Consider the following 27,650-nt stretch of genomic DNA (forward strand, 5'->3'; position numbering starts at 1 on the left):
ATGAGTGCCATGCCTCTAGGAATTCCCTGGCTGTTCTCGGTTTGGCTTGCCCTATAATGGTAGTGTTGTCCAGTCGAATTCATGTTGCTTGTCGTCTGTGTGTCTGGCTACTAAGGATAGCTGGTTGTGTCGTTTTGTGGCTAGTTGGTGTTCGTGTATACGGATCGTTAACGGTCTTCCTGTTTGTCCGATGTAGTGTTTTGTGCAGTCCTTGCATGGGATTTTGTACACTATATTAGTTTTGCTCATGTTGGGTATCGGGTCCTTTGTTCTGGTGAGTTGTTGTCTGAGAGTGGCTGTTGGTTTGTGTGCTGTTATGAGTCCTAGTGGTCGCAGTAGTCTGGCTGTCAGTTCAGAAATGCTCCTGATGTATGGTAGTATGGCTAGTCCTTTGGCCAACCTCCTTAGCCAATACAAGGTCTGATATGGCCCCTCCTGTAGTTGGACTATTTACAAAGGAACCTCGATTACCCGAACAACATGGACAAGAAGTATTTTGTCAGATAATCTAATACCAGAAAACAGTTTAGTAGAGCATTGGGATCTTGTGATCTTGCCGGATAATCCAAAATTCAAATAATCGAATGCCGGATAATCGAGGTTCGTCTGTACATTCTGCTTCAAGAAACCCTCTTGGATGGACTTAACAAGTCCTGTCCCATCTAAGTCGCTTGCTCTAAGGGAGTCAATACTGGGGAAGTTAAAGTCTCCCTACTATGATAATCCTGTTGATTATTGCATCTTTCCATAACTTGCCTACATATTTGTTCCTCAATGTCTCAGTAGCTGTTGAGGGGGGCCTATGTATAATCCTATCAGGGTGATAGCACTCATCTTAGTTTTGAGCTTTACCCATATTGCCTCAGTGGATGAGCCCTCCAGTATGTCCTCTGAGTGCAGATGTGACATTCTCACTGATTAGTAATGCAACTCCTCCACTTCTTTTACTTTCTAACTCATCAAAAACAAAATTCTGAAAAGGTGAGCAGCCAGTCCTTTCTCCATCTCAACAAAGTCTCTGTGATGGCTACAACATCATAGTCCCCATGAACTGATTCAGGCTGTAAGCTCATCTGCCTTACCTATAATATTCATTGTGTTGAAATAAACTTACTTCAGTCCATTAGTACGATTGTGTTCGCGTACCCGTCTCTGCTTGTGTTTCCTTTTCTGACTTACTGGTCCTAAAATCTACATTCCCCTCAATCTCTCCACTTGTTGCTCTGGTTCCCAGTCCCTGCCACTCTAGTTTAAACCCTCCTGGGCAGCACTAGGAACCCAGAGGTAACTACCCTCTGATATGCTTTTGAGCCTCTTTCCTAACTCCTTGTACTCACTCTGCAGGACCTCATCCCTCTTTCTACATATGTTATTGGTACCAATGTGTACAATAATCTCTATCTGCTTACCCTCCCCCTTAAGCATTTCATGCAACCGCTCAGACACATCCTCGATGCTGGCACCAGGGAGGCAACACACCATCCTGGAGTCTCAAACACCACCCATTTGTGTCCCTAACCAGTGAGTCTCCTTCCACTATTGTTTGCTTGGACTTTGCCTGACTCTGCTCTACAGCGGTGCCAGTTGTGGTGCCATAGGCCTGACTACTGCTGTCATACTCTCCAGAAGCTAACCCCTTAACAGTATCCAAAACGATCGACCTATTCGAGAGGGAATGCCCACATATACTAACTATGGAGAGAATAAGGCCCCTTAAAGATCAACAAGACTGTTTATGTGCGGAACTACAGGAGATGAGTGAGATACTAAACTATTATTTCACATCAGTATTTATTGTGGAGAAGGAATAGAAGCAAGGGAGCTTGGGGAAATAGTGATATCTTGAAAAGTATCCATATTACATAAGAGATGATGCTTGACGTCTTAAAATGCATAAGGTGATAGATAAATGCCTGGCATACAATCAGGTGTATCTCAAAACTTTGTGAAAAGCTAGAGAAGAGAGATTGCTGGGTCACTTACTGAGCTATTGAAATCATTGACAGCCATGGGTGAGGTGCCAGAAGACTGCAGAGTGGCTAATATGGTGCAATTATTTCAGGAAGGTGGTAAGGAAAAGCCAGGTAACTAAATTGGTGAGCCTGACAATGAATGGTGGGTAAATGTCTGATGGACAGGATATACATGCATTTGGAAAGGCAATGACTGATTAGGAATGTCAACATGGCTTTGTGCATGGGAAATCAAGTCACACTAATTTGAGTTTGTTGAAGAGGTGATAAAGAGGACTGATGAAAGCAGAGCGGTAAACATTGTCTATATGGACTTCAGCAAGATGTTTAACAAGACCTGGCATTGTAGACTGGTTAACAACATTAGATCATATGCAATTCAGGGGAGCTAGCCAACTGGATACAAAATTTGCCTGAAGGTAGGAGACAGAGGGCGGTGGTAGAGGATTGTTTTCAGACCGGAGACCTGTAATCAGCAGTATACCAAAAGGATTGCTGCTGGGTTCACTTTTTTTTGTCATTTCTAGAAATAATTTGGATGCAAATACAGGAAGTATCGTTAGTAATTTTGCAGATGATACCAGAACTAGTGGACAGTGAATAGCCAAGTGGACAGTGAAGCAAAGTACGAGTACAACAGGACCTTGATCAGATAGGCCAGTGGGCTGAACATTGGCAAATAGAGTTTAATCTACATAAATGAGGTGTTGCATTCTGGTAAGGCAAATCAGGGCAGGACTTATACAGTTAATGGTAGGGCCCTGGGGAGTGTTGCCAAATAAAGAGACTTTGGAGTGCAGGTGCATAGCTCCTTTGAAGTGGAATCCCAAGTAGATTGGGTGGTGAAGGTGGTATTTAGCACACTTGCTTTCATTGGTCTGTGAATTAAGGAGTTGGGATGTCATGTTCCAGCTGTGCAGGACATTGGTGAGGCCACTTTTGAAATACTGTGTGCAATTCTGGTAACCCTGCTATAGCAAAGTTGTTGTTAAACTTGAAAGGGTGCAGAAAAAGATTTTTAAGGATGTTGTTGGGTTTGGACTATTGGGAGGCTGAATAGGTTGGGGTTATTTTTCCCTGGAGTGTCAGAGATGGAGGGATGACCTTAGAGGGCTGTAAAATCATGAGGCATGGATACGCAGATGACAAGCAACATGAATTCGACTGGGACAATATTATTATAGGAGAAGCCAAACAGAGAACAGCCAGGGAATTCCTAGAGGCATGGCACTCATCCACAGATTCAATCAATAAGCACATTGACCTGGACCCAATATACAGACCACTGCAGTGGACAGCTGGAACTGACAACCGGAAGCAGCAGATTCAAACCACTACGAATGCCGAAGGAAAGATCACAGAAGCGCTTCACAGGAGGCTCCCAAGCACTGAGGATGTCACCTAGACAGGGGATGAAACGTCTGCAACACAAATTCCCAGCTCGGCGAACAGAACCACAACAACGAGCACCCGAGCTAAAAATCTTCTCACAAACTTTGAATACGATGAATAGCCAAGGTCCTTTTCCTGGGCGGGGGAGTCCAAAACTATAGCACATGGGTTTAAGGTGAGAGGGGAAGGATTTAAAAAGGGACCTGAGGGGCAACCTTTTCATGCAAAGAGTGGTGCATGTATGGAATAAGCTGCCAGAGGAAGTGGTGAAGGCAATTACAACATTTAGGAGCATCTGGTTGAGTACATAAATAGGAAGGATGGATATGGGCCACATGCTGGCAACTGGGACAAGATCAGTTTAAAATATCTGGTCAGCATGGACGAATTGGACTGTAGAGTCTGTATCGATGCTGTACAGGTCTGTGACTCTAAGTGCAGGAAAATTGGAATTAATTCACCTTTATTGGTTGTTTTTGAGAGTGCAGACTCGATGGGGTCTGTGCTGCATGACTATGACTTGTAAATGCTGAAGATATGATTAAACAGCAATAAGGTTCAAGTGTACAAGCTAATGTGAAATGGAGGATACAATGTTTCATATCATTCAATGCCTTTTGTTAACAAAAAACAGCCAAGTACAGCATTAAAATGAACAAAAAGCCCATTAATTGCTGTTTATGGAAAATAATACCTAACTTTCTCCACTCCTTTTGTGAAGAAGTGCACTCCTGAAATGCCTGACTAAAAACATTTCGCTAAAGCCACTGGTCATCGACTTAACTGTCAGAAATTATTTCTGCTAATCAATCCTCTGTTCCTCTAATTATCCTGATAACTTCAATCAAATTATCTCGAACTAATGTGTGGCATCTCTCCTTGCAGTTCTACCTTGGAGGCATTCTGCAAATTTTGTAATTCACTCTATCCAAGGTGTAACACCCAGAACTATTCACATTTATCCTGCTGTGGTCTAAATAGGCTTTGTATAGCTGAAGCATGGCATCATCTACTAAACTTTATTCTTCTCAATACAAAGGCCAACATTCTGTTAGTCTTTTTCATGACATCTGTGTATCTGCACCTTAAAGACTCTTTTGTTTTGCACTATTTTTAAACATTGGAATATTTAGAAAATATTCTAATATATCCTTTTCAGTTTCAAATCTCATCAAAACTCGCTAAGTTCCAAAGTGAATGACTATATTTGCCTACATTGTGTTGTGAAGTTGGATACAGTAATTGTAGATTGGGAGATAGGAAGTTAGAATTTAGTGATTGTAAAATGGGGAAAGCATTGAGTGGTCCCTTTTAAAAAGATTTTTCTTTTTCGGTGCCTAGAGTTTGCTAGTACACAGAGAGCCCAAACTGAAACATTTGTATTGAAAGGCTGCATATTAGCATAGCGAAGGCTTCCAAGCCCTCCACTCCTTCCTCTTCTGTTGACCCAACCAGTCTCCTTCCATTGACACACTCCTTTGACTGGCAAAATTGGTCCCCAACCTTAACAACTTCTCCTTTGAATCCTGCCACTTCAATCAGCCCAGAGGTATAGCCATGGGCTATGAGTCCAGAGGCTCACTGAAGATGTTACCTAGTATGGTAACGAAACGTCTGAAAATGAACCTTCCAGCTCAGCGAGCAAACCTACATTCATGGCCTCCTATTTCAAGGACTGCAATTTCCCCTCCCACATGATCAACCACCCCCTCAGCGCACCTCGTCCACTTCCCACACCTCTGCCCTCGAACCCCACTCCTCCAAACACAACAAGGATAGAACACCCTGGTTCTCACCTTGCACCCCATTAATCTCTGGATACAGTGCATCATCCTCCTCCATTTCCGCCACCTACAATCAGGCCCCACCTCCAGGGATATATTTCCCTCCACACCCCTATCTGCTTTCTGCAGAAACTATTCCCTCTCTGACTCCCATGTTAGGTCCATGCCCCTTACCAACCCACCTGCCACATCCAGAACCTTCCGTTGCGACCGCAAGAGAAGTAAAACTTACACTCACACCTCCCTCCCCCCCCCCCCCCCGCCTCACCTCCATCCAAGGCCCCATAGGATCTTTTCACATCCAGCAGTGATTTTCCTGCACATTCACCCACCTCATCTACTATGTCTGTTGCTCTTGATATGGTCTCTACACCAGGCAGAGAGGACCCCCGACTCGCAGAACATATCAGGGAACATCTCTAAGACGCATGCACCAAACATTCCCACCACGCTGTGGCTGACCACTTCAACTCCCCCTCCCACTCCACCAAGGACATGCAAGTTCTCGGCCTCCTCCACTGCCAAATCAAAGCCACTCAACAACTGGAAAAAGAACATCTCATCTTCCACCTTAGGACTCTCCAGCCACACGGCATCAACATGGCCTTGACCAGTTTCCAAATCTCCCCTCCCCACCTCCTCATGCCAGATCCAACCGTCCAACTCAGCACCGCCCTTTTGACCTGTCCTACTTATCCATCGTCCTTCCCACCTATCCGCTCTACCCATCCCACCGACCTATCACTATTACCCCCCCCCACCTCCATCCACCTATCAACTTCCAAGCTACGGTCCCTCCAGCTCCATCTCTACCTACCCCCCCATTTATCTCTCAGCCCCCTACCGCTCCACACTCCTGAAGAAGGGCTTATGCCTGAAACGTTGATTCTCCTGCTCCTTGAACACTGCCTGACCTACTGTGCTTTTCCAATGCCACACTTTTCAACTCTGACTCTCCAGCGTCTGCAGTTCTCACTTTCTCCCTGTACAGTTAGCAGGCCAAGCAGTGGTTTTTACCAAGACAACAGGTTTTGAATTTATCCAATCAATTTGAACCGGGTACCATTTGAATCTGCCGCTGATTCAAACCACTACAAATGGTGGAGGAAACATCACCGAAGCGCTTCACAAGCACTGAGGATTGCACCTAGACAGGGGATGAAACGTCTGCAACACATATTCCCAGCTCAGCGAAGAGAACCACAACAACAGAATCTTGTTTTATTTGGGAATAGTTAGGATTTAGAAGTAAAATATTTGGTTTGTTAATAGTTTAGCTAATTTGTTCACTGTTGGAGTTGGATAAATTGTTACTTGTTGATTTTAAATTAAGAGTCAGGGATTTATTTTATTTATCCCACTAGAAGTTACTGAAAAGCATGTTACACCACTTATCTCTTTTAAATGGGTGACTAAAGAGCAAGGTGCTCCTCTTCAGGTGTTTCCATTTTAGTTCTCAGAGGGGGGTCAACTCATGCTCTATAACAATTGCAGTGCATTTGCCATTTATTTCCTTTCATCTAAAATTATCAATACTTCTGAAATCTTTACACTTCGATGTAAACTGCTTATAATACTGTCCATCTTTGGGTCATTGGCAAATTTGAAACTCTGGCATTCTTGCCATTTAAGTTGCTAGCAATAATGGGGAATAGCTGTGGACTCAATACTTTGTGGGACATTATTTGGAGATGCCGGTGTTGGACTGGGGTGTACAAAGTTAAAAATCACACAACACCAGGTCATAGTCCAAGAGGTTTAATTGGAAGCACAAGCTTTTGGAGCACCGCTCCTTCATCAGCGGCGCTCCGAAAGCTAGTGCTTCCAATTAAACCTGTTGGACTATGACCTGGTGTTGTGATTTTTAATTTTGTGAGACATCATTAGTCTCATCTTGTCTTTTTAGCCTCATCCCAATATTCTGCATCCTGCAGGTCATCCAATTTCCTGACAGGTCAATAATTTGTCTTCAATTATAGGAGCTTCAACTTTTTCTTGACTGAATTTATCCAATACCTTCCAAAAATCCAAATAAATGACAGGAATCCCCTATTTATTCTTAGTTTCTAGAGTAACTAAGAACTTCCTGACATGTATTGACGCAATGATCAAAAATTTCCTAATTTCTTTTTTACATTTCTTAGATTACTTTTCAGTCTTTTAGAACAAACATAGAACATAGAACAATACAGCACAGAACAGGCCCTTCGGCCCACGATGTGCCGAACTTCTAACCTAGATTAAGCACCCATCCATGTACCTATCCAAATGCCGCTTAAAGGTCGCCAATGATTCTGACTCTACCACTCCCACGGGCAGCGCATTCCATGCCCCCACCACTCTCTGGGTAAAGAACCCACCCCTGACATCTCCCCTATACCTTCCACCCTTCACCTTAAACTTATGTCCCCTTGTGACACTCTGTTGTACCCGGGGAAAACGTTTCTGACTGTCTACTCTATCTATTCCTCTGATCATCTTATAAACCTTTATCAAGTCACCCCTCATCCTTCGCCGTTCCAACGAGAAAAGGCCGAGAACTCTCAACCTATCCTCGTACGACCTACTCTCCATTCCAGGCAACATCCTGGTAAATCTTCTCTGCACCCTCTCCAAAGCTTCCACATCTTTCCTAAAGTGAGGCGACCAGAACTGCACACAGTACTCCAACTGTGGCCTAACCAAAGTCCTGTACAGCTGCAACATCACTTCATGACTCTTGAATTCAATCCCTCTGCTAATGAACGATAATACTCCATAGGCCGCCTTACAAACTCTATCCACCTGAGTGGCAACCTTCAAAGATCTATGTACATAGACCCCAAGATCCCTCTGTTCCTCCACCTGACCAAGAACCCTACCATTAACCCTGTATTCTGCATTCTTATTTGTTCTTCCAAAATGGACAACCTCACACTTGGCAGGGTTGAACTCCATCTGCCACTCCTCAGCCCAGTTCTGCATCATATCTAAGTCCCTCTGCAGCCGACAACAGCCCTCCTCACTGTCCACAACTCCACCTATCTTCGTATCATCTGCAAATTTACTGACCCACCCTTCGACTCCCTCATCTAAGTCATTAATAAAAATTACAAACAGCAGAGGACCCAGAACTGATCCCTGCGGAACTCCACTTGTAACCGGGCTCCAGGCTGAATATTTACCATCTACCACCACTCTCTGACTTCGACCGGTTAGCCAGTTTTCTATCCAATTGGCCAAATTTCCCCCTATCCCATGCCTCCTGACTTTCCGCATAAGCCTACCATGGGGAACCTTATCAAATGCCTTACTAAAATCCATGTACACTACATCCACTGCTCTACCCTCATCCACATGCTTGGTCACCTCCTTGAAGAATTCAATAAGACTTGTAAGGCAAGACCTACCCTTCACAAATCCGTGCTGGCTGTCCCTAATCAAGCAGTGTCTTTCCAGATACTCGTAAATCCTATCCCTCAGTACCCTTTCCATTACTTTGCCTACCACAGAAGTAAGACTAACTGGCCCGTAATTCCCAGGGTTATCCCTATTCCCTTTTTTGAACAGGGGCACAACATTCGCTACTCTCCAGTCCCCTGGTACCACCCCCGTTGCCAGTGAAGACGAGAAGATCATTGCCAACGGTACTGCAATTTCCTCTCTTGCTTCCCACATAATCCTAGGATATATCCCGTTAGGCCCGGGGGACTTGTCTATCCTCAAGTTGTTCAATATGTCCAACACATCTTCCTTCCTAACAGGTATCTCTTCTAGCTTAACAGTCCGTTTCACACACTCCTCTTCAACAATACGGTCCCTCTCGTTCGTAAATACTGAAGAGAAGTACTTGTTCAAGACCTCTCCTATCTCTTCCGACTCAATACACAGTCTCCCACTACTGTCCTTGATCGGACCTACCCTCGTTCTCGTCATTCTCAGGTTTCTCACATACGCATAAAATGCCTTGGGTTATCCTTGATCCTATCCGCCAAGGATTTTTCATGCCCTCTCTTAGCTCTCCTAATCCCTTTCTTCAGGTCCCTTCTGGCTATCCTGTATCCCTCCACTGCTCTGTCTGAACCCTGTTTCCTCAACCTTATGTAAGCCTCCTTCTTCCTCTTTACTAGACATTCAACCTCCCTCGTCAACCAAGGCTCCCTCACACGACCATTTCTTTCCTGCCTGATAGGTACATACATATCATGGACACGTCATATCTGCTCTTTGAAAAAGTTCCACATTTCCACCACATCCTTCCCTGACAGCCTATGCTCCTCAAATCCTGTCTTACAGCATCGTAATTTCCCTTCCCCCAATTGTAAAATCTACCTTGTTGTGCGCACCTATCTCTCTCCATAACCAAGGTGAAAGTCACAGAATTGTGGTCACCATCACCAAAATGTTCACCCACCAACAAGCCCACCACTTGTCCCGGTTCATTACCGAGTACCAAATCCAATATGGCCTCCCCTCTGGTTGGACAATCTACATACTGCGTTAGAAAAGCTTCCTGGACACACTGCACAAACACCGCCCCATCCAATCTACTTGATCTAAAGAGCTTCCAATCAATATTTGGGAAGTTGAAGTCGCCCATGACTACGACCCTGTGGCTTCTGCACCTTTCCAAAATCTGTTTCCCAATCTGTTTCTCCACATCTCTGCTGCTATTGGGGGGCCTATAGTAAACACCCAACAAGGTGACTGCACCTTTCCTATTTCTGACTTCAGCCCATACTACCTCCAGAGGCAGATCCCCCTCAAACTTCCTTTCTGCAGCCGTTATACCATTTCTAATTAGCAATGCCACCCCCCCTCCTTTTTTTACCACCCTCCCTAATCTTACTGAAACATCTGTAACCAGGAACCTCCAACAGCCATTCCTGTCCCTCATCTATCCATGGTTCCGTGATGGCCACAACATCGTAGTCCCAGGTACCGATCCACGCCTTAAGTTCACCCACCTTATTTCTGATACTCCTTGCGTTGAAGTATACTATTTTGATCATGAAAACTTTGTGGTTGCCATAAAGTACAATTTGTCAATATCCTCATCCTAAGATGAAAGCCATCCAGTCCTGGCTATTTTTTTTTCTTTTAATGCCATTATTTCCTCACAAGTGTGATCTTGCTTATATTAATTTTGTCAATTCCTTGTCCCTAATTCATTGTTGTTTCTTTTGGCTGCCTGACATGCTGGTATCTTCTTCTAATGTCTATACTGACAGAAAGCAATTAATTATTCAGAAGTCCTTCTCACCACTGACTGCATTACTGTTATCAGACTTCAAGTGTACCATGCTACTTCTATAATTAATGTAACTGTTAACATTTTATGTTGATCTTCATATCATCTGCAATTTCTTTACCCTTTTTGTATCTGCTTTATCACCTTTTGCAATCTTTGTATATCTGTGAAGATTTGCATATTTTTGCATGCCTTTTTGCCTTTTTTTAAATTGTCCATGACTTTTGGCAAATTGTACTCTTGGCCCTTGGGGTGTATAAACAGTCTTTGTATCATATTCCAATTTTGAACACCTGTCACTGATCTCCTGTTGTTTTACTTATTAATGCATTTGTCTAGTTTACAATGGCAAGTTTCTATCCCATTCTATCAAAGGCAGCCTTACCTAAATCTAGAATCTAAATATTAATTTTAAAATATGTTGCGTTGAAGCTTTTCTTCTTGCACGCATTGAATTTTTATTCTTGAAAAATGTCCCAAAAGGAAAAGAGAGAGAATTTTGATTGGCTTTCAAATGTGCACTGATTGGTCGAGGCACTGCCGTGGAGAATGTGAGTGACCGTTAACAGTCAGGCTTTTTTAAACCAAGCAGGCTGATTCTGATTAGTCAGAGCACTGATCTGAGAAATAAAGTAGGTGACAACTATTCGCTAGTTAAAGTTAAACATGTGCATTGGATGGACAAGAACAGAATAGAATCCCAACAGTGTGGAAACTGGCTCTTCGGCCCAACAGGTGCAGACCAACCCTCCAAAGAGTAACCCACCCCAAGACCCATTCTCCTACTCTATTATCCTATATTTACCCCTGAAACCTAACTTACATATCTCTGAACATTATCGGCAATTTTTAGCCTGGCTAATTCACCTAACCTGCACATCTTTGGACTGTGGGAGGAAACCAGAGCACCCGGAGGAAACTCATGCAGACATGGGGAGAATGTGCAAACTCCACACAGACAGTCGACTGAGGCTGGAATCGAACCCGGGTCCCTGGTGCTGTGAGGCAGAGTGCTAACTAATGTGCCACTGTGCCTACAGCAAACAAAGAAAAATTACAGCACAGGAACAGGCCCTTCAGCCCTCCAAGCCTGCGCCAATCCAGATCCTCTGTCTAAATATGTCACCTATTTTCAAAGGATCTGCATCCCTTTGCTCCCTACTCATTTATATATCTGTCTAGATACATCTTAAATGATGCTATCATGCCCGCCTCTATCATCTCCACTGGCAATGTGTTCCAGGCATGCACCACCCTCTGCATAAAGAACTTTCCATGCATATTTCCCTTAAACTTTTTTCCTCTCACCTTGAACTTGTGACCCTTAGTAAGGGAGTCCCCACTCTGGGGAAAAAGCTGCTTGCTATCTACCCTGTCTATAACTCTTATGATTTTGTAGAACTCAATCAGATCACCCCCCAACTTCCGTCTTTCTAATGAAAATAATCCTAAACTACTCAACCTCTCTTCATAGCTAGTGCCCTTCAAACCAGGCAACATCCTGGTGAACATCCTCTGCACCCTCTCCAAAGCATCCACGTCGTTTTGGTAAGGTGGCGACCAGAACTGTATGCAGTATTCCAAATGTGGCCGAACCAAAGTCTGACACAACTGTAACATGACCTACCAACTCTTGTACTCAATACCCCCTCCAATGAAGGAAAGCATGCCGTATTGCCGCCTTGACCGCCTTATCAACCTGCGTTGCCACCTTCAGGGTACAGTGGACTTGAACACCCTGATCTCTCTGTACATCAATTTTCCAAGGGCTTTTCCATTTAGTTTGCTCTAGAATTAGATCTTCCAAAGTACTCCCTGCTTGTTTGAATGTGAACAGCTCCAACAAAACTTAAGAAACTTAAACCATCCAGGATTGATTAGCACCACAGCCACAAACATCCACTCGCTGCACCACAACATTAAATAGCAGCAGTGTGTACAATCTACACAATACACTGCAGAAATTCACCAAGGATCATTACTCAGCACCTTCCAAATCCATGACCACTTCCATCTAGGTGTGTGACAGTCACCATAGTCTTACCTGATTATAAGAGCATCACATACATGGGAATATTGCCACCTGCAAGTCTCCTCCAAGCCTCTCACCACCTTCACTTGGAAATATATCGCCGTTGCTTCACTGTTGCAGGGTCAAAATCCAGGATTCCCTCTCTAACAACATTGTGGGTCAATCTACAGGATGTGGACTGCAGCAGGTCAAGACAGCAGCTCACCACCACCTTCCCATGGGTAACTAGGGACAGGCAACAAAAGTGCTGGCCAGCCAGTGACGCCCATATCCCACGACTGAATTTTTAAAAATTTAAACCATGCGCAAGGACAAACTCCATGCTTTCATGATTAGAAATATTTACATATTTGGTTGTATTATTTGTTTGTGTTGCTAAACTGATTCTGCATGCATGAAATTATGGTTCCTATCCATTATGTAGTCATCTACCACCTCTAAATAATGGCATAGACAGATCAAATCAAAGAATGAAAGAAATTAGGATATTTTGTACAAGGCAAAGCACCGGGTACAATGCAAGTTAGTAGCTCTATTAACAATATGTCAACCAGTTCTGTTTTCATATCAATCTATTCAATCTAATCTTACATAAATACCATGCTGGGCTCAGTGTACATTTGCATGTATTGGAAGCTACATAGGAGTCTGTTCTTTGCAGACAGAACATAGAACATAGAACATAGAACATAGAACAATACAGGCCCTTCGGCCCTCGATGTTGCGCCGATCAAAGCCCACCTAACCTACACTAACCCACTATCCTCCATATACCTATCCAATGCCCGCTTAAATACCCATAAAGAGGGAGAGTCCACTACTGCTACTGGCAGGGCATTCCATGATCTTACGACTCGAACATGTGCACACACTGTGCCTGTTTCAACTCAACAAAACAGGTGAGTCGTTCACTGGTTAATTTCTCAGAGCATTGCATTGACGAATCAGAGTCAACATGCCTGGTTTAAAACAATACCTGACTGCTAACTGTCAAACAGCATTAATGGGTGCATTCTCCATGACAATCAGTGTACACTTGCCAACCAATCAGCATTATTCTCATGCAGTAAAAATGTTGACTGAACTTGAATTTGTCTTCTTGCAAATTGTCCCAATGAAGACAAGATGAAGAGCTTCAACAAAATGTTCCTTGTCAGCAATTCACAAGTTCTGTACCACCATTAAAATCTCAGTAGCGGTTTCACATTTCTCCCTTTCTAACACTTGAATATGAGAGTACCATGACAACTAATATGAAATGCAATCCAAAATATTCAATAGCATGTAAATAAATAAGTCCTGTGACTAAAAGTAGGATGGGGCCAAGCAAAGAGAAAGAAGGTGACATATGCTTAGACATTCAGAAGTATCAGAGAATTCCAACAGTGTGGAAGCAGGCCATTAGGTTCATCAAGTCCACACCAACACTCTGAAGAGCACCCCACCCCTACCCTACCCCTTTAACCCTGCAATTCCCATGGGTAATCCACCTAGCCTGCACAACCCAGGACACTGTGGGTAGTATAGCACGGCTGATCCATCCAACCTACACATCTTTGGACCGTGGGAGGAAACCAAAGCAGCCAGCAGTAACTCTCACAGCATGAAAAGAATGTGCAAACTCCACACAGACAATCGCTGAAGAGTGAGTAAGGCTTGAATATTTAATGGAAAATTTGCATTAGTGTTTACCAAGGAAGAGGGTGTGGATTAAATAGTCATAGGCAAAAATAATGGACGGCGTGAAATTTGATAGGAAGAATGCAATGGAATGACTAGGATCAATAAACAGCGTCGTCACATTCCTGATAACTACTGGATTATCAGTGGTTATAGTATTACCAGTGGTTATAGAGTCATAGAATCATATAGCACTGAAAGAGACCTTTCGGACCAACTTGTCCATGCTGACCAGGTGTCCCAGGTCCCATTTGACTGCATTTGGTACATACCTTTTGTAAGAAATGGGGAAGTGTTTTGTTTTTGCAGAAATAGAAAAGCAAGAGAGAGTATGTGCAGAAAAGGGGTACAAGAAAAATATCAGCTAAGCAAACATTAGGGAAGTGTGTCTTTATCTTTAATGAATAATTGTGGATAATTAAATACTAACTTTTTAGTGCAGAATTATTAGGGTAAATAATTAAATAATAGTCTCAGCAAAATAACTGAGACAGCTGAAACGCATAAACCAAGCATGAAAAGATACATTGTTAAAACGTATGTTCAAGAATGGAATGCACTTATGAACAATGGAAGATGTGACAAGCAAAGTAAAAGAACATCAAGATACAAGTTTAGCCTTATGTCAGCACTTACAGAGGGAAAGGTTGCCAACTTGGAGAGAAGGGGGCAATAAGGGTGCAGATGGGCAGTGGCAGAATACTAAGAAAGATTGGGTAATGTAAGAGTCGGGAGAGGTGACCTCACGCAGTTCAAAAGTATAACTGTGTACTAGTTTGAATGTTCATTGCTCATTTGCTTCTGCATTTGATGCCCTTTCTAGCAAGATCGTAGAATAAATTGTCTTGTTTCCAGTTTTGGTGGTCTCGTCTAAATTTTATTAAACTTGTTTCTAACACCTTTCTAAACCCTTCCTACTCAAGTACCTATACAAATGTCTCTTAAATGTTGTAATTGTACTCTGCCTCTACCATTTCCCCTGGCAGCTCACTGCATACATGCAGCACCCTGTATTATAAACTTGCCCCTCAGATACCTTTTAAATCTTTCCCCTCTCACCTTAAACCTCTCAATTTTGGACTAATTTTGAAATTTTGGACTAAATTTGGACCTCCAATTTTGGATACCCCTACCCTTGGGAAAAGATTTTGGTAATGCACTTATCTATGCCCATCATAATCTTACAAGTCTCTATAAGGTCACCCCTCTGATGCTCGAGGGAAAGAAATCCCAGTCAGTCCACATAACTGAAACCCTCCGGTCCTGGCAACATACTTGTAATTTTTTCTGCACCCTTCTAGTTTAACAACATCCTTCATATAGCAGGAACATTAGAATTGTATGCAAGATTCCAAACGTGGCCACACCAATATCTTATAAGGCTGCAACATGATGTCCTCACTCCTGTATTCAATGCTCTGATCAAGCACCTTCTTCACCACCTTGTCTTTCAATGAACTATAAACCTGCTAGGTTCCTCTGTTCAACACCTGCTCCTCGGATGCTGCCTGACCTGCTGTGCTTTTCCAGCACCACTCTAATCTATTCTCTGATTTCCAGCATCTGCAGTACCCACTTCTGTCTAACATTCCCCAGAGCATTACCATTAACTGGGAAACTCCTGCCCTGGTCTGCTTTACCAAAATGCATTGCCTCACATTTATCTGAATTAAAGTCCATTCTTTGGCCCACTAGCCCAGTTGATCAAGATCTCTGTGCTTTTAGATAACCTTCTTCACTGTCCACTATACAACCAATTTTGGTGTCATCCACAACTTACTAACCATACCTCCTATATTCTCGTACAAATTGTTGATATAAATAACAAACAGTGGACCCAGCATCAATCCTTGTGTAACATTGTTGGTCACAGACCTCTTGTCTGAATAATAACCTCCACCACCATCCTCTGTATCATTTACTGAAAATTTTGAGGGGGTTTTATCTGGTTCATAACAAGCCAATTTTGTATCCAAACTGGCTCTCGCGCTCGCTTTCTCTGTCTCTCTCTGGATCCTCTGTGATCTAACCTTATTAATTATTCTACCATGCGGACCTTGTTGAAAGTTTGCTAAAGTCGAGGTAGCCCATGCCTAGAACTCTGCCTTCATCTATCCTTTGGTAACCTCTTCAAACAACTCAATCAAATTTGTAAAACATGATATCACACTCTCAAAGCCATGCTGACTATCCCGAATCAGTCATTGCCTTTCCAAATGCATATAAATCTTATTTCTCAGACCTCCCTCCAACAACTTACCCACCATTGATGTCAGACTCACCTGTATATATAGTTTCCTGGCTTTTCCTGAACACCCTTCTTCAACAATGACACACTAGCCACCCTCCAGTCTTCTGATTCCTCACCTGTGGCTGCCAACAACACAAATATCTCTAAGGAGCACCACAATCTCTTCCCTAGCTTCCCACAATGTTCTGGGATAAACCTGATTAGGTCCCAGGGATTATCTACACTTATTTTTTAAGACCTCCGATACCTGCTCTTCTATAATGTGGGCTCTACTCAAGAAATCACTAAACATTTCCCCACTTTCCCTAGCTTCCATGTCTTTCTCCACAATAAATATTAAAACAAAACGTTCATTTGGGATCCCACCTATCTCCTGTGATTCCACACATACACTGCCTCATAGATCATTAAGGGGCTCTCTTCCTAGTAACTCTTTTGCCCTTAATGTGTACTTCAGAATCTCTTAGGATTCTCCTTAACCTTATTTGCCAAAAGTTATCTTCTGTTCCCTTTTTGCTCTCTTGATTTCCCTCTTTAGTATACTCCTACTCCCCAATACTCCTCCAGAATTCAATTGATCCAAGCTATCTATATTTGACACATGATTTTGAGGCGCTGGTCAAGAAAAAAGCTCAAGTCATCCAGTATTGTCTACACCTTCCAGCCTAGCCCTTCACACTAACAGGAACATACTGTCTCTGAAGTCTCATTATCTCATTCTTGAAAGCCTCCCACATGTCAGATGTCCCTTCAACTTTTGAAAGATCCTGCCTAATACCAAGGTTGGCCTCACTCTAGTTTAAACTTTAACACTCATTTCAGGCTTCTCCTTTTCTGTAACTATTTAAAACAGATAGAATTACGATCACTGGTCAGTAAGGAGTTATACCCTTTCTTGAACAAGGTTGTTACATTTGCCCCTTTTCAGTCCTCTGGTAGCTCCACTGCATCTATGGAAGATTTTTAGTCATTTACTGCCAGAGCTGGTGGACCATGTAAAACACGTGGTAGTCCTGCATTTTATTTGGAAACCTTCACTGTTCTACAATCATTCTGTAGTGCAAATGTAACCCCTGGCTTCTTTACTGCAAACAGACTTCTTAAACCTTTCAATGTCTTCTTGATTGCAACAGTAAGGTGAAAGAGCACATCAATTTCTTTATCAAGATTAAGACCACTCAAAATCTGCCCTGCTACTTCCTAGTACACTGCCTCAAACTATGTTAGAGGTCCCTGCTGTTTGAGCTCACACTATCCCTCATCTCCCTCCAAGCCCACACCAAGTCGTGTTGTCCAAGACACCGAACCGTTTGCTCTCTGAATACTATTCCTATTAAATTACTGTGGGTGTTTGTGAAAGAGTGTGTGAGTGTAAAGTGTCTAAGTCTGTGAGAGGGTGCATGTGTGAGTGTGGGAGTTTGTGTCTGTAGGAATGTGTGTGAGTGTCTGTGTATAGGATTATGTGCGAGTGTGTGCGCGTATGCCCGCGTGTCTGTGTGTGTATTGTGCAATGGTGGTCACTTGCAGTGTGACAAAAACTCAAGGTCCTGGTTGAAGCCCTCCCTATGGGTACCGAACTTAGCTATCAGCCTCTGCTCGGCCACTTTTCACTGCTGCCTGTCCTGAAGTCCGCCTTGGAGGATGGTCACCCGACGGTCAGAGGTCAATGTCCTGGACCTTGGGTTCATGTCACACTACATGTGACCACCATTGCACTATACACACACACAGACACTCACTCACACTCCTACAGACACACACACTCCCACACGGATCCTCTCACAGACTTAGACCATTTTACACTCACACACACGCACATATACACATATATGTTTGTGGGGTGAATTTGTACTTGCAGAGTTACATTGTACTTTGCTCAAAAACTGCATGAATACGTGTAAGACTCTGTTAACTCACTTTTTCAGATTAGAATCCGTCTAAACATTATGGCACAGACAACAGAACACAGGGGGCTAATACCTTCAACATCTTATCTGGCCTGACACCAATTGTTACAGTTAACCTGAGAATGTAACTTTGAAAATTAGTTTTGTGATTTACATATGAAAGAAATGAAACTATCATGGTCGTTCTAATAGATGAGAGATTTAACAAACAATCAAAGTATTTTTCAATGTATAATTTCAGTTACATCACACTGTAAACTTTTGCTATAAATTCTGTCTTACAGTTGTGTACTCCACAACCACCTGACGAAGGAGCAGCGCTCTGAAAGCTAGTGCTTCCAATTAAACCTGTTGGACTATGCCTCCTCGTTGTTTTCAACCTGCTTGCAGTTTGGATATGAATGACAACTTCCTTTCCCAAACCATTTCTACTGTTATCCAGATGGGTGGGATTCCATTCTCCTGGTTTCATTCTTGTTTAATTGTAGCCAAAGGATGACCAGCAATGGCTTCTCATCCCACTCACACTGTTGCCTCCAGTGTTCCCAAGGAGCTAACTTTGACCAACTCCTTTTTCACATATATATGTTGTCCACTAGCATCATCATCCAAAAACATCAGTTTTAATATGTACAGGGACTACACCCAGACACCAACTTCTCACTCAACCCCACTACCATCTTTAAATAGTTAGTGGTTGTTCAATGTCCAATACTGAATGAACAGAAGACTGAAGCCATAGTCTTCTGTCCATAATGTCAATTCTGCTCGCAAGCCATCAACTCCATCACTCTCCTTGCCAATGGTCTATGGCTGAACCAAACTGTACATAATACTGGGGTCATTTTTGACCTGAAGATTAATTTATCTGTGAGCATATATTCATGGCATCATGGATGCCCAACTTCACCTCTACCACAACCCATCTACTGGTGAAACTGTCATCACTTTCACTTCTTTTGCAAAGTACTTTTAAAAACTGTGCACTCTCATTGTCAATCCTTTCATGAGTTGAGAATATCTCTTCTCTATTTACTCTCTCAGACCACTCAGGATTTTGAATACCTACATATCTCCTCTTCCAAGGAAAATAAATCCAGATTCTCCGAACTAGCTTCATAACTAAAATTCTTTAACTCTGAATCTATTCTTGTGAATTTTTCGTGTGCTCTCACAAATGCCTTCACGTTCTCCCAAAGGTACAGCTCACAGAACTGGATCCAGCTGAAGCCAAGGTAGTGTATATTACAAAAGATAATGTATATTCCTTGCTGTTGTATCTTATATCCCTCTAAATAAAGCTGAGGATACAGCACACTCTTAACTGTGGCAGCACGGTGGCTTAGTGGTTAGCACTGCTGTCTCACAGCACCAGGGACCCAGGTTCGATTCCAGCCTCTGGTGACTGTCTATATGGAGTTTGCACATTCTCCCAGAGTCTGCGTGGGTTTCCTCCGGATGCTCTAGTTTCCTCCCACAATTCAAACATGCGCAGCTTAGGTGAATTGGCTGTGCTAAATTGCTCATCGTGTTCAGGGGTGTGTTAGTCAGGGGTAAATGTACATTAATGGGGAATGGGTCAGTATGGGTTACTCTTCAGAGGGTCAGCGTGGACTTGTTAAGCTGAAGGGCCTGTTTCCGCACTGTAGGGATCCTATGAACCATGCCCCCAACCCGTCCAGTCACCTTTAATGGATTATACACAGGTCGCTTTGCTCCTGCTTCACTTTAGAATTATGTACTTTATTTTATACTGTCTTCCTTTGATCCTCCCATAAAAGTAAATTACCTCACATTTTCTGCAATAAAGTTCAACTGCAATCTCTCTGCCCACACCACCAATTTCCATGCCTTTTGGAGGTTCTACATTACCCTTCTTGTGGTCTACAATTCTTCCAAATTTTTAACCATCTACAAATTTGGACTGAAGTCTTTAACATAGATATAAAGGCAGGGGAGAGGCAAGACTGGTGGGTGTTGAGCTGAATTCAAGGAAATGGCCCAAAATCACTTTAAACAGGGTGAGTTAAGTGAGGTCTTACTGTACTGAAAAACTTCACATTCAAGGTTTATTATTTTAAATTCTACCAGCTACCATGATGGCATTTGAATCCATGCGCTCCCCCCCTCCCCATCCCCAAGCATTAGCCTTGTCCTTTGGATTATTAGTTCAGTTCCACAACAACGCCATAGAGAGTGCCATGAATAATTCTGGATTCCATATTATAAAAAGGAAGCAGCTAAAGGCTGGATTCATTCCTGAGAAGAATGAATGTTGAGGAGTGACTGGGTACAGGTCTTTTAGATGAGGAAAAGATTTGATATAGTAGACAGAGAGATGTTTCTACTTATACGTGAGATCAGGTCTAGTGGCTATGAATAAACAAATATTCACTAAACAATCCAATACAGAATTTAGGATGATCATCTTTACTAGAGTGGTTAGAATGTTGAACTCACTATCACAGAAAATAATTGAAGCGAATTGCATAAAAATGTTTAAAAGGAAGGACCTGAGGGAACATGGTAGCCATGGTGTGGAGTGTTGGACTGGGGTGGACAAAGTCAGAAGTCACACAACACCAGGTAATAGTCCAACAGGTTTGTTTCAAATCATATACTTTCAGAGCACTGCTCCTTTGTCAGGTGAAGTAAACCTGATGGACTATAACCTGGTATCTTGAGACTTCTGACTATGAAGGAGAATGGAACAGAAGGATACTCTGATAGGGTTAGATGAAAAGGAGCTTGAGCAGCATGAACATTGACATAGAGCAGTTGGACCTGAATTATGCCTAAACTGGGACTCTATCAGGTTTGAACAGTCAGAGTTTATTTACATCACTAAATTATCCTTACTATGAGCTTGTTCGCTGCTTCCTTGATTTTGTCCACCTTGGCCTCAGAAAGTCCCTTGATGTTGCAAAGTGCCCTTCGTGTTGTCATCTGAATCCCCTTCACTGTGCAGATTCCAACAGTTTTCATTTTCTTAATATCAGCTGCATTCTATAAGAAAGGCACTATTAGGTTTCTGAATCATTATCTCAGAAGAAAGAACATCATTCTGTACAAAAGACAACACAAGCTAAAGACACATGAGGCTAAGTTTGAAGCACAGGAAACAAACACGTTCACGCAATATGAGTGAACAGTCCGAATTCTCAATTCATGCAATTTCTGTGTGGTCTTTTTCTGAGACAATTGAATATCATAACCACCTCCATGCAACTTTTGGCATGGACAACTACATCATCATTCTGCAAAATCTCAGCTGTGTAGGACTGCCCTCATTTGGCTCCTCTTCTTGACCAGGAGAAAGTGAAGACTGCAGATGCTGGAAATCAGAATCGAAAAGTGTGATGTTGGAAGAGCACAGCTGGTCAGGCAGCATCCAAGCAGCAGACTCCTTTTCTCAACCAGGCACAAGTATCTCGAGTCCTGCAAAGAATCGTGCTTCACCTGATTTTTTTTTCCCCTCATTCAATGTTTCTTTGCATCAGCATCTGCAAATGTGGGGTCAAACTCAATCTAGAGTTACCTCACCGCAACCTATTTCGACCCTTTCATGATCTCGATTCTTCCAGCCGCCTTGCTTAATATTTAGTTTGGATGGACTGCAATTTCATTTTTGGCTTCTGCCATATACTTCACATCCTCATTCACGGATTCCAATTTTCCTCCCTAGCTATGATCCCAGGCTGAATTTATACCTCCTAATTCAACAGCCTGTTCAACTCATAGAATCATTAAATGGGATTCAATCATATCGGACTAGAAATGTTAACTTTGTTTCTATTTAAACACTAATAACCTGCCTTTAAATAGCAATAACCTGCTCACAGTGCTCAGTTTGGATTCCACTATGGCATATGGATCCAGATCTCATTATAGCTTCAGTCTGAACACGGACAGAAAAGCTGAACCTTCGACCATAAGAAATAGGAATGGGCATAGGCCCTCAGCCCTTTCAGCCTGCTACACCATTCTAAGGATCACAGCTGATCTGACATTCCTTAAACCCACTTTACGTGTGTTTTCCCTGTAACCCTTGATTTCCTTACTGATCAAAATCTATCTCATTCTTAAATATACACAAGGACTCTGCCTCCACAGCAGTCTGTATCAAAGAATTCCAAAGACTCTTAATCCTCTTGAGGGAAGAAATTCTTCTTCATATCAGTCGTAAATGGAGATCCCTTTATTCTAAAATTATGCCCTCCAGTCCTCAACTCTTCCATGAGGGAAAACATCCTCTCAGCATTTACCCTGGCAAGGCCCTTAGAAATTTTATACATTTCAATGGGACCACCTGTCATGAATAGAGTCCTAACCTGTTTAGTGTTTGCTCATAAGATAGGCCCTCCATCCCAGGCATCATTCTAGAGATGGGGCAAGAGTGACTACTTCTTGATGTGCCACATTTGACCGAGTATGGTATCAAAGAGCCTCAGCAAAAGTGGGGTCAATGCAAATCAAGAAAAGAACACGACTACCTAGTCATACCTAGCACACAAAAAGTTGGGTTTGACTCTTGGAGATCAATCATCTCAGCCAGAGGCCCTCAAATGCAAGATCAGAAGTGTCTGATGACAATTGCAGCATTTTGTTGCATTTTCAACTGCTCATATCTTAAAGCACACCATGCTCACTTCACCTGGTCCTCTCCTCTTTCTCGGAGACACAATGACAATAAGTGGTGAATCACCACCATCAATATCTTGGGGTTCAAACTGGCCAGAAATTTAACTGGTCCAGCCACATGATTAGTGTGGCTATAAGAGCAGGATTCTGCTGTGAGAAACCCAGTTCGCAATTCTCTAAAGCCTTTCCTCTATCTGTAAGACACAAGCAAGGAGTTTGATGTAATATTTTCCTTTAGCATTACGAACCTGCCTCCAGTAATACTCTAATTTCAATATATCAAAGACAATGTCATGTGCTTGATTAATACAACATCCACCACCTTAAACAACCATTCTTTCCACCAATAAAGCAGAGGTGCAACAGTGTGTCTATCAATACAATAACTCAACAAGTTTCCTTCAAACCTTGCCACCACCACTATCTAGAAAGACAAGGGTAGCAGGCACATGGGAACACCATCACCTGAAAGTTCTCTCCAAAGCACACAACCCTAACTTGGAAAAATATTACTCTTCCTTTCCTGTTGGTAAGTATACGTACATTAGGTGGACGACAGTGGTTCAAAAAGAAAGCTACCATAATCTTCTCAAAGGCAATGGGCTGGCCTTGTCAACAACCTTTGGGATAACTTCAGAGAGGCCAGTATCTTGTCACCAAGTCATCCTCTATTTACATGTACCAATGGCACCATATATGGTGACATTGTACACTTTCCACTATACTCCTGGACTTGACAACAAAGTCTAAATCATAGAACTTCACACTGGTTTGGCTTCCTTGAGCTAGTTCTCAGAATAAAGAGAAACTCTGACATTCCTGCTTATTCTTTAAAAATTTTATTAAACAATTCACAGTTTACAAAACAATTAACATTAACAGCTGTATACAGAGAAACACCAATTTTACAAGGAAGAGGAGCAGCAAAGCCAGGCCCCAAACCGTTCAACTAGTTTTCAGGGAAATGAGAAACCTCAAATCCTGACATTCCTGCTTACATCTATCAGGCAGGGCTCCATGGTTGGACCAGGTTAACAGCCTCGATCAGGGTACTCATATACTTAGAGATCCACCTGGCTGACCTTGATACAATCACTACAGCTTCCATTACATGAGAGATTACAGAATTAAGCAATCTTGCATTCTAATTGTTTTCATTTGAAGAAACTCCCTCATTTCAGCCATGATTGGAGGAATAGCTGGCAATCTGCAGTATGTTACCTCACGAGGGAATATAATGCAATGGAAGAGATAACAGATTGATCTCCATTTCAGGCTGCACTTATACACCATATAGTCACCAATACAGAATGCTCCTTCAGTACATGAGAACAGATTACTGGATTAGTGGTGCTGGAAGAGCACAGCAGTTCAGGCAGCATCCAACGAGCAGCGAAATCGACGTTTCGGGCAAAAGCCCTTCATCAGGAATAAAAAGCCTGATGAAGGGCTTTTGCCCGAAACGTCGATTTCGCTGCTCGTTGGATGCTGCCTGAACTGCTGTGCTCTTCCAGCACCACTAATCCAGTATTTGCTTTCCAGCATCTGCAGTCATTGTTTTTACCACATGGGAACAGATTGCCCATTCTCTCTCATGACAACATAGCTGAAAAAAGCAAGATGAAAAAGGAAGCAGTGGAATTCAAAACTAGAATGTCTCTTGAAAGCACAATCAGAATCTTTAATTTTCCACTTCACCTTCGAAAGAAACAAAGTCAACACTTACAAAAGATCTTTGATAGCTGTTTGGGCTACAGCAATTTCAGCTTTTAAGGATAAACTCATTTTGAAATATCCCTGAAATTTATCATATTGCTTGGGGTACATGAGACATTTTCCAAAAAATGCTACATTAACTGTGATTCGATGAGGAAGCTAAGTCACTAAATAAAAAAGGGGAGTACAATCTGGATTCAAATTCAAATATGGTGTCAGTTTACTGTACTTACAATGCCATGTTTCTGTAAGAGGTCAATGTCCTGGAAGAAAGACTCCTAGAAGAGAACAAAAATGGAATTGGTGAAATTAATATTATTATCGAATTGCACTGAACTCAAGTTGTTATTGTAATCAATTAGGGGATAATGTTCTGATTTGTACGGATTATGGGTCTGCTAATACCGTTATGTTGCTTTTGAAAATTACAGCTTCTATGTCCAGGTACTCTTCCCAAAACTTAAGTTGAAAGTTTGTCAGAATGGCAAGGGGCTGGGTCCTGATGGGCTCCCCAGTGAGTTCTATAAAGAATTTATAAGTATGTTGTCAGGGCCGATGCTTAGTGTGTTTACAGACTCACATAGTCAAGGCCTCCTCCCAACATCTCTCTCATTCTTAAAAAAGGGAAGGCCCTGGAGGACTGTGCTTTCTATAGGTCCATTTCATTTCTGAATGTTTGCTTCAAAATCCTAAGACTCAAGCATTAAGGCTAGAAACTGTACAGCCCTCCATCATTAAGGTGGACCAGACGGGGTTCATAAGAGGTTACAGATCGACGGATGATGCCAGGAGATGATCCAAGTATGTCAACAGCGATCGGTACAGGAATTGGTGATCTCTTCAGATGCGGATAAGGCATTTGATGGGGTCGAGTGGCCATATCTTTTTCATAATTTGAAGCAATTTAGCCTGGGAAAGACCTTCATCAGGTGGGTGGAGGTTTTGTATAATGATCCTCTTGCCGCAGTCCTCACCAATACAGTTTCTAGCCTTAATGCTTGAGTCTGTAAACACACTAAGCATCGGCCCTGACAACATACTTATAAATTCCTTATAGAACTCACTGGGAGCCCATCAGGACCCGGTGCCCTGCCATTCAGTTGCTGCTCACCTGCCTGCCACTTCTTACTGGCCGAATAGGAGATAACCAAACCACCCCCCCACCCTTGCATAGGCTTTAGCTCTTTCCCAGAGAATGGATGGGCTACTGGCTGAGCCTGAATTAATATCAAAAATAGCTCTGAACTCAGTAGAAAAATATTCAATAAACCTGCTATCCTTGAGGATGGAAGGGTCCAGTCGCCTTCCACTGTATCCTTATTCTTAACCATTAAGTACACTGGGTCTTGATCAGAAACAGTGATATTGCCAATAGTACATGATATCACTGAGCCCAGATGTGCTGCAGAGGTCAGAAAAAAATCAATCCTGTTCTGGCATTTATGTAGGTGCGCCACATACACTGACCACCCGGTAGAAAAAAAACACCAAGAGCAAGGTTAGTACAATAGACAAGTAGACTAAACATAAATATGTCACCCATCCCTTAAAATAACTTAGAAATCAAGGATAAATACTCTATCCATCCCGGACATCATTTTACACAACTTATTACAAGAAAAGAGACTCCACCAAGCCCTTTTTAAAGAAGAACAAACCCAAACAGCTCTGTCCTCTATGCCTATTCGGCCATTTGAGTTAACACGTCCACAAAGTTCTTTGCTTTCTCTAGCCTGTTGAACCAATGTATGGATCCTTAATGATTGATCCAAAGCACTGCTGGATATCTTAAAGAATACTGGATCCCAAGCTCTCTGAATCTCCTCTTGCACCATCGTAGTACTTCCTTTTCAGGACCACTGCTGCCAAGAAATCTTGAAAAACATGACCCTGGAGTCACCACATACCAACACCCTTAGGTCCCTCCTTTGGGTTCTAGAGACTTGCGTGACCTCTGCTTGTCGTCATAACGATGGAACCTCACCAGGACAGGGCGTGGGTGCTGGTTCACATCTAGCTTTCATGCCTCACTCTGGTGAACTCTTTCGATTGTTATCCTCCCTTCTCAGCCTTTAAACCATGGAATTCAGAGAATCGCTTCTCAAAGAACTCCACCTGCTGATCACCTTCCGTCCTCTTTGGTAAGCCAACAACACGGAAATTCTTTCTTCTGCCCCTGTTTGAGATCATCTACCATATCCAACAGGGCTTCAATCTGGCTCTTGGAGGAGTCAGTCTCTGCCTCTACCGCTGCAGCCCGGTGCTCCAGCTCATCAGTCTTTTTTCCCAGGTCTTGCAGTATAGTAGATACAGGAGCCAGCTTCTCTTAGATTCTTTATCCTGGATCTGCCTCCCCAGGACCTCGCAACATCTGGCCTGCTCCTCAACCAGAGTCTGGTAAGTAAGCAAACCCGCTGCATCAGTGGGCTGGGCTGTGGCCCCACCAATGGGCGAGCTTCCTCCTTTTTTCAGCATTCTCCAGCTGCAAGGACAAATGTAAGTCAATTTTTTCCAGGTTTCCAGCTCCTTTAACTGAATTTTTACTCACAGTAAAGTGTACGGAACAGGTTCCAGCTCGATGCCCAGCAAACACAATCCTTACAGGACGCCACCACCTTGGATTCCCCACACAGAAGATTTTAGGACGTCAGTGAAGGAAACAGGAGTGTGGAGCCATTGGTGATGCAGAAGTGTGGTTGAGGTTACAGTATCACACAAGTTATTTCATCATATTTAACACAGTGGGATTGTTTGTCAATTTGGATCCAAGCCAGCTAGTGAGACAGTGACAAAGAGACCTTTCCTTGCGAAGATAGTTTATTAACTACTCAGTCCTACAATTTCTACTGCGTACCATTGCCATCTGTTCCCCCTTTATATCTAAGTCAAACATAGGAACAGGAATAGACCATTCAACCCATCAGGCCAGCTCCACCATTTAAGACAATTATGACTAATCAAATGCTTCAATACCTTCTAACCACCCCATAACCTTAAGTCAATGGTAACCAGAAATCTTTCCTTACCTCTTGTACTCAAATACC

The 27,650-nt window shown here is 42.7% G+C and overlaps 1 protein-coding gene across 1 annotated transcript in view; it reads right to left on the reverse strand.

The window, feature by feature from the left end:
• dmc1 (DNA meiotic recombinase 1) overlaps positions 1-27,650 on the reverse strand; it is a 190,276-nt gene that overhangs the window by 155,767 nt on the left and 6,859 nt on the right. Inside the window, exons 3-4 of the mRNA XM_072588265.1 lie at positions 24,840-24,884; positions 21,109-21,255 (exon numbers count right to left, since the gene is read on the reverse strand). Coding sequence (XP_072444366.1) covers positions 21,109-21,255; positions 24,840-24,884 — 192 coding nt within the window. The remainder of the gene's footprint in view (positions 1-21,108; positions 21,256-24,839; positions 24,885-27,650) is intronic.

This window comes from Chiloscyllium punctatum, chromosome 18 (assembly GCF_047496795.1).
Source record: "Chiloscyllium punctatum isolate Juve2018m chromosome 18, sChiPun1.3, whole genome shotgun sequence".
Classification (NCBI taxonomy): Eukaryota; Metazoa; Chordata; class Chondrichthyes; order Orectolobiformes; family Hemiscylliidae; genus Chiloscyllium; species Chiloscyllium punctatum.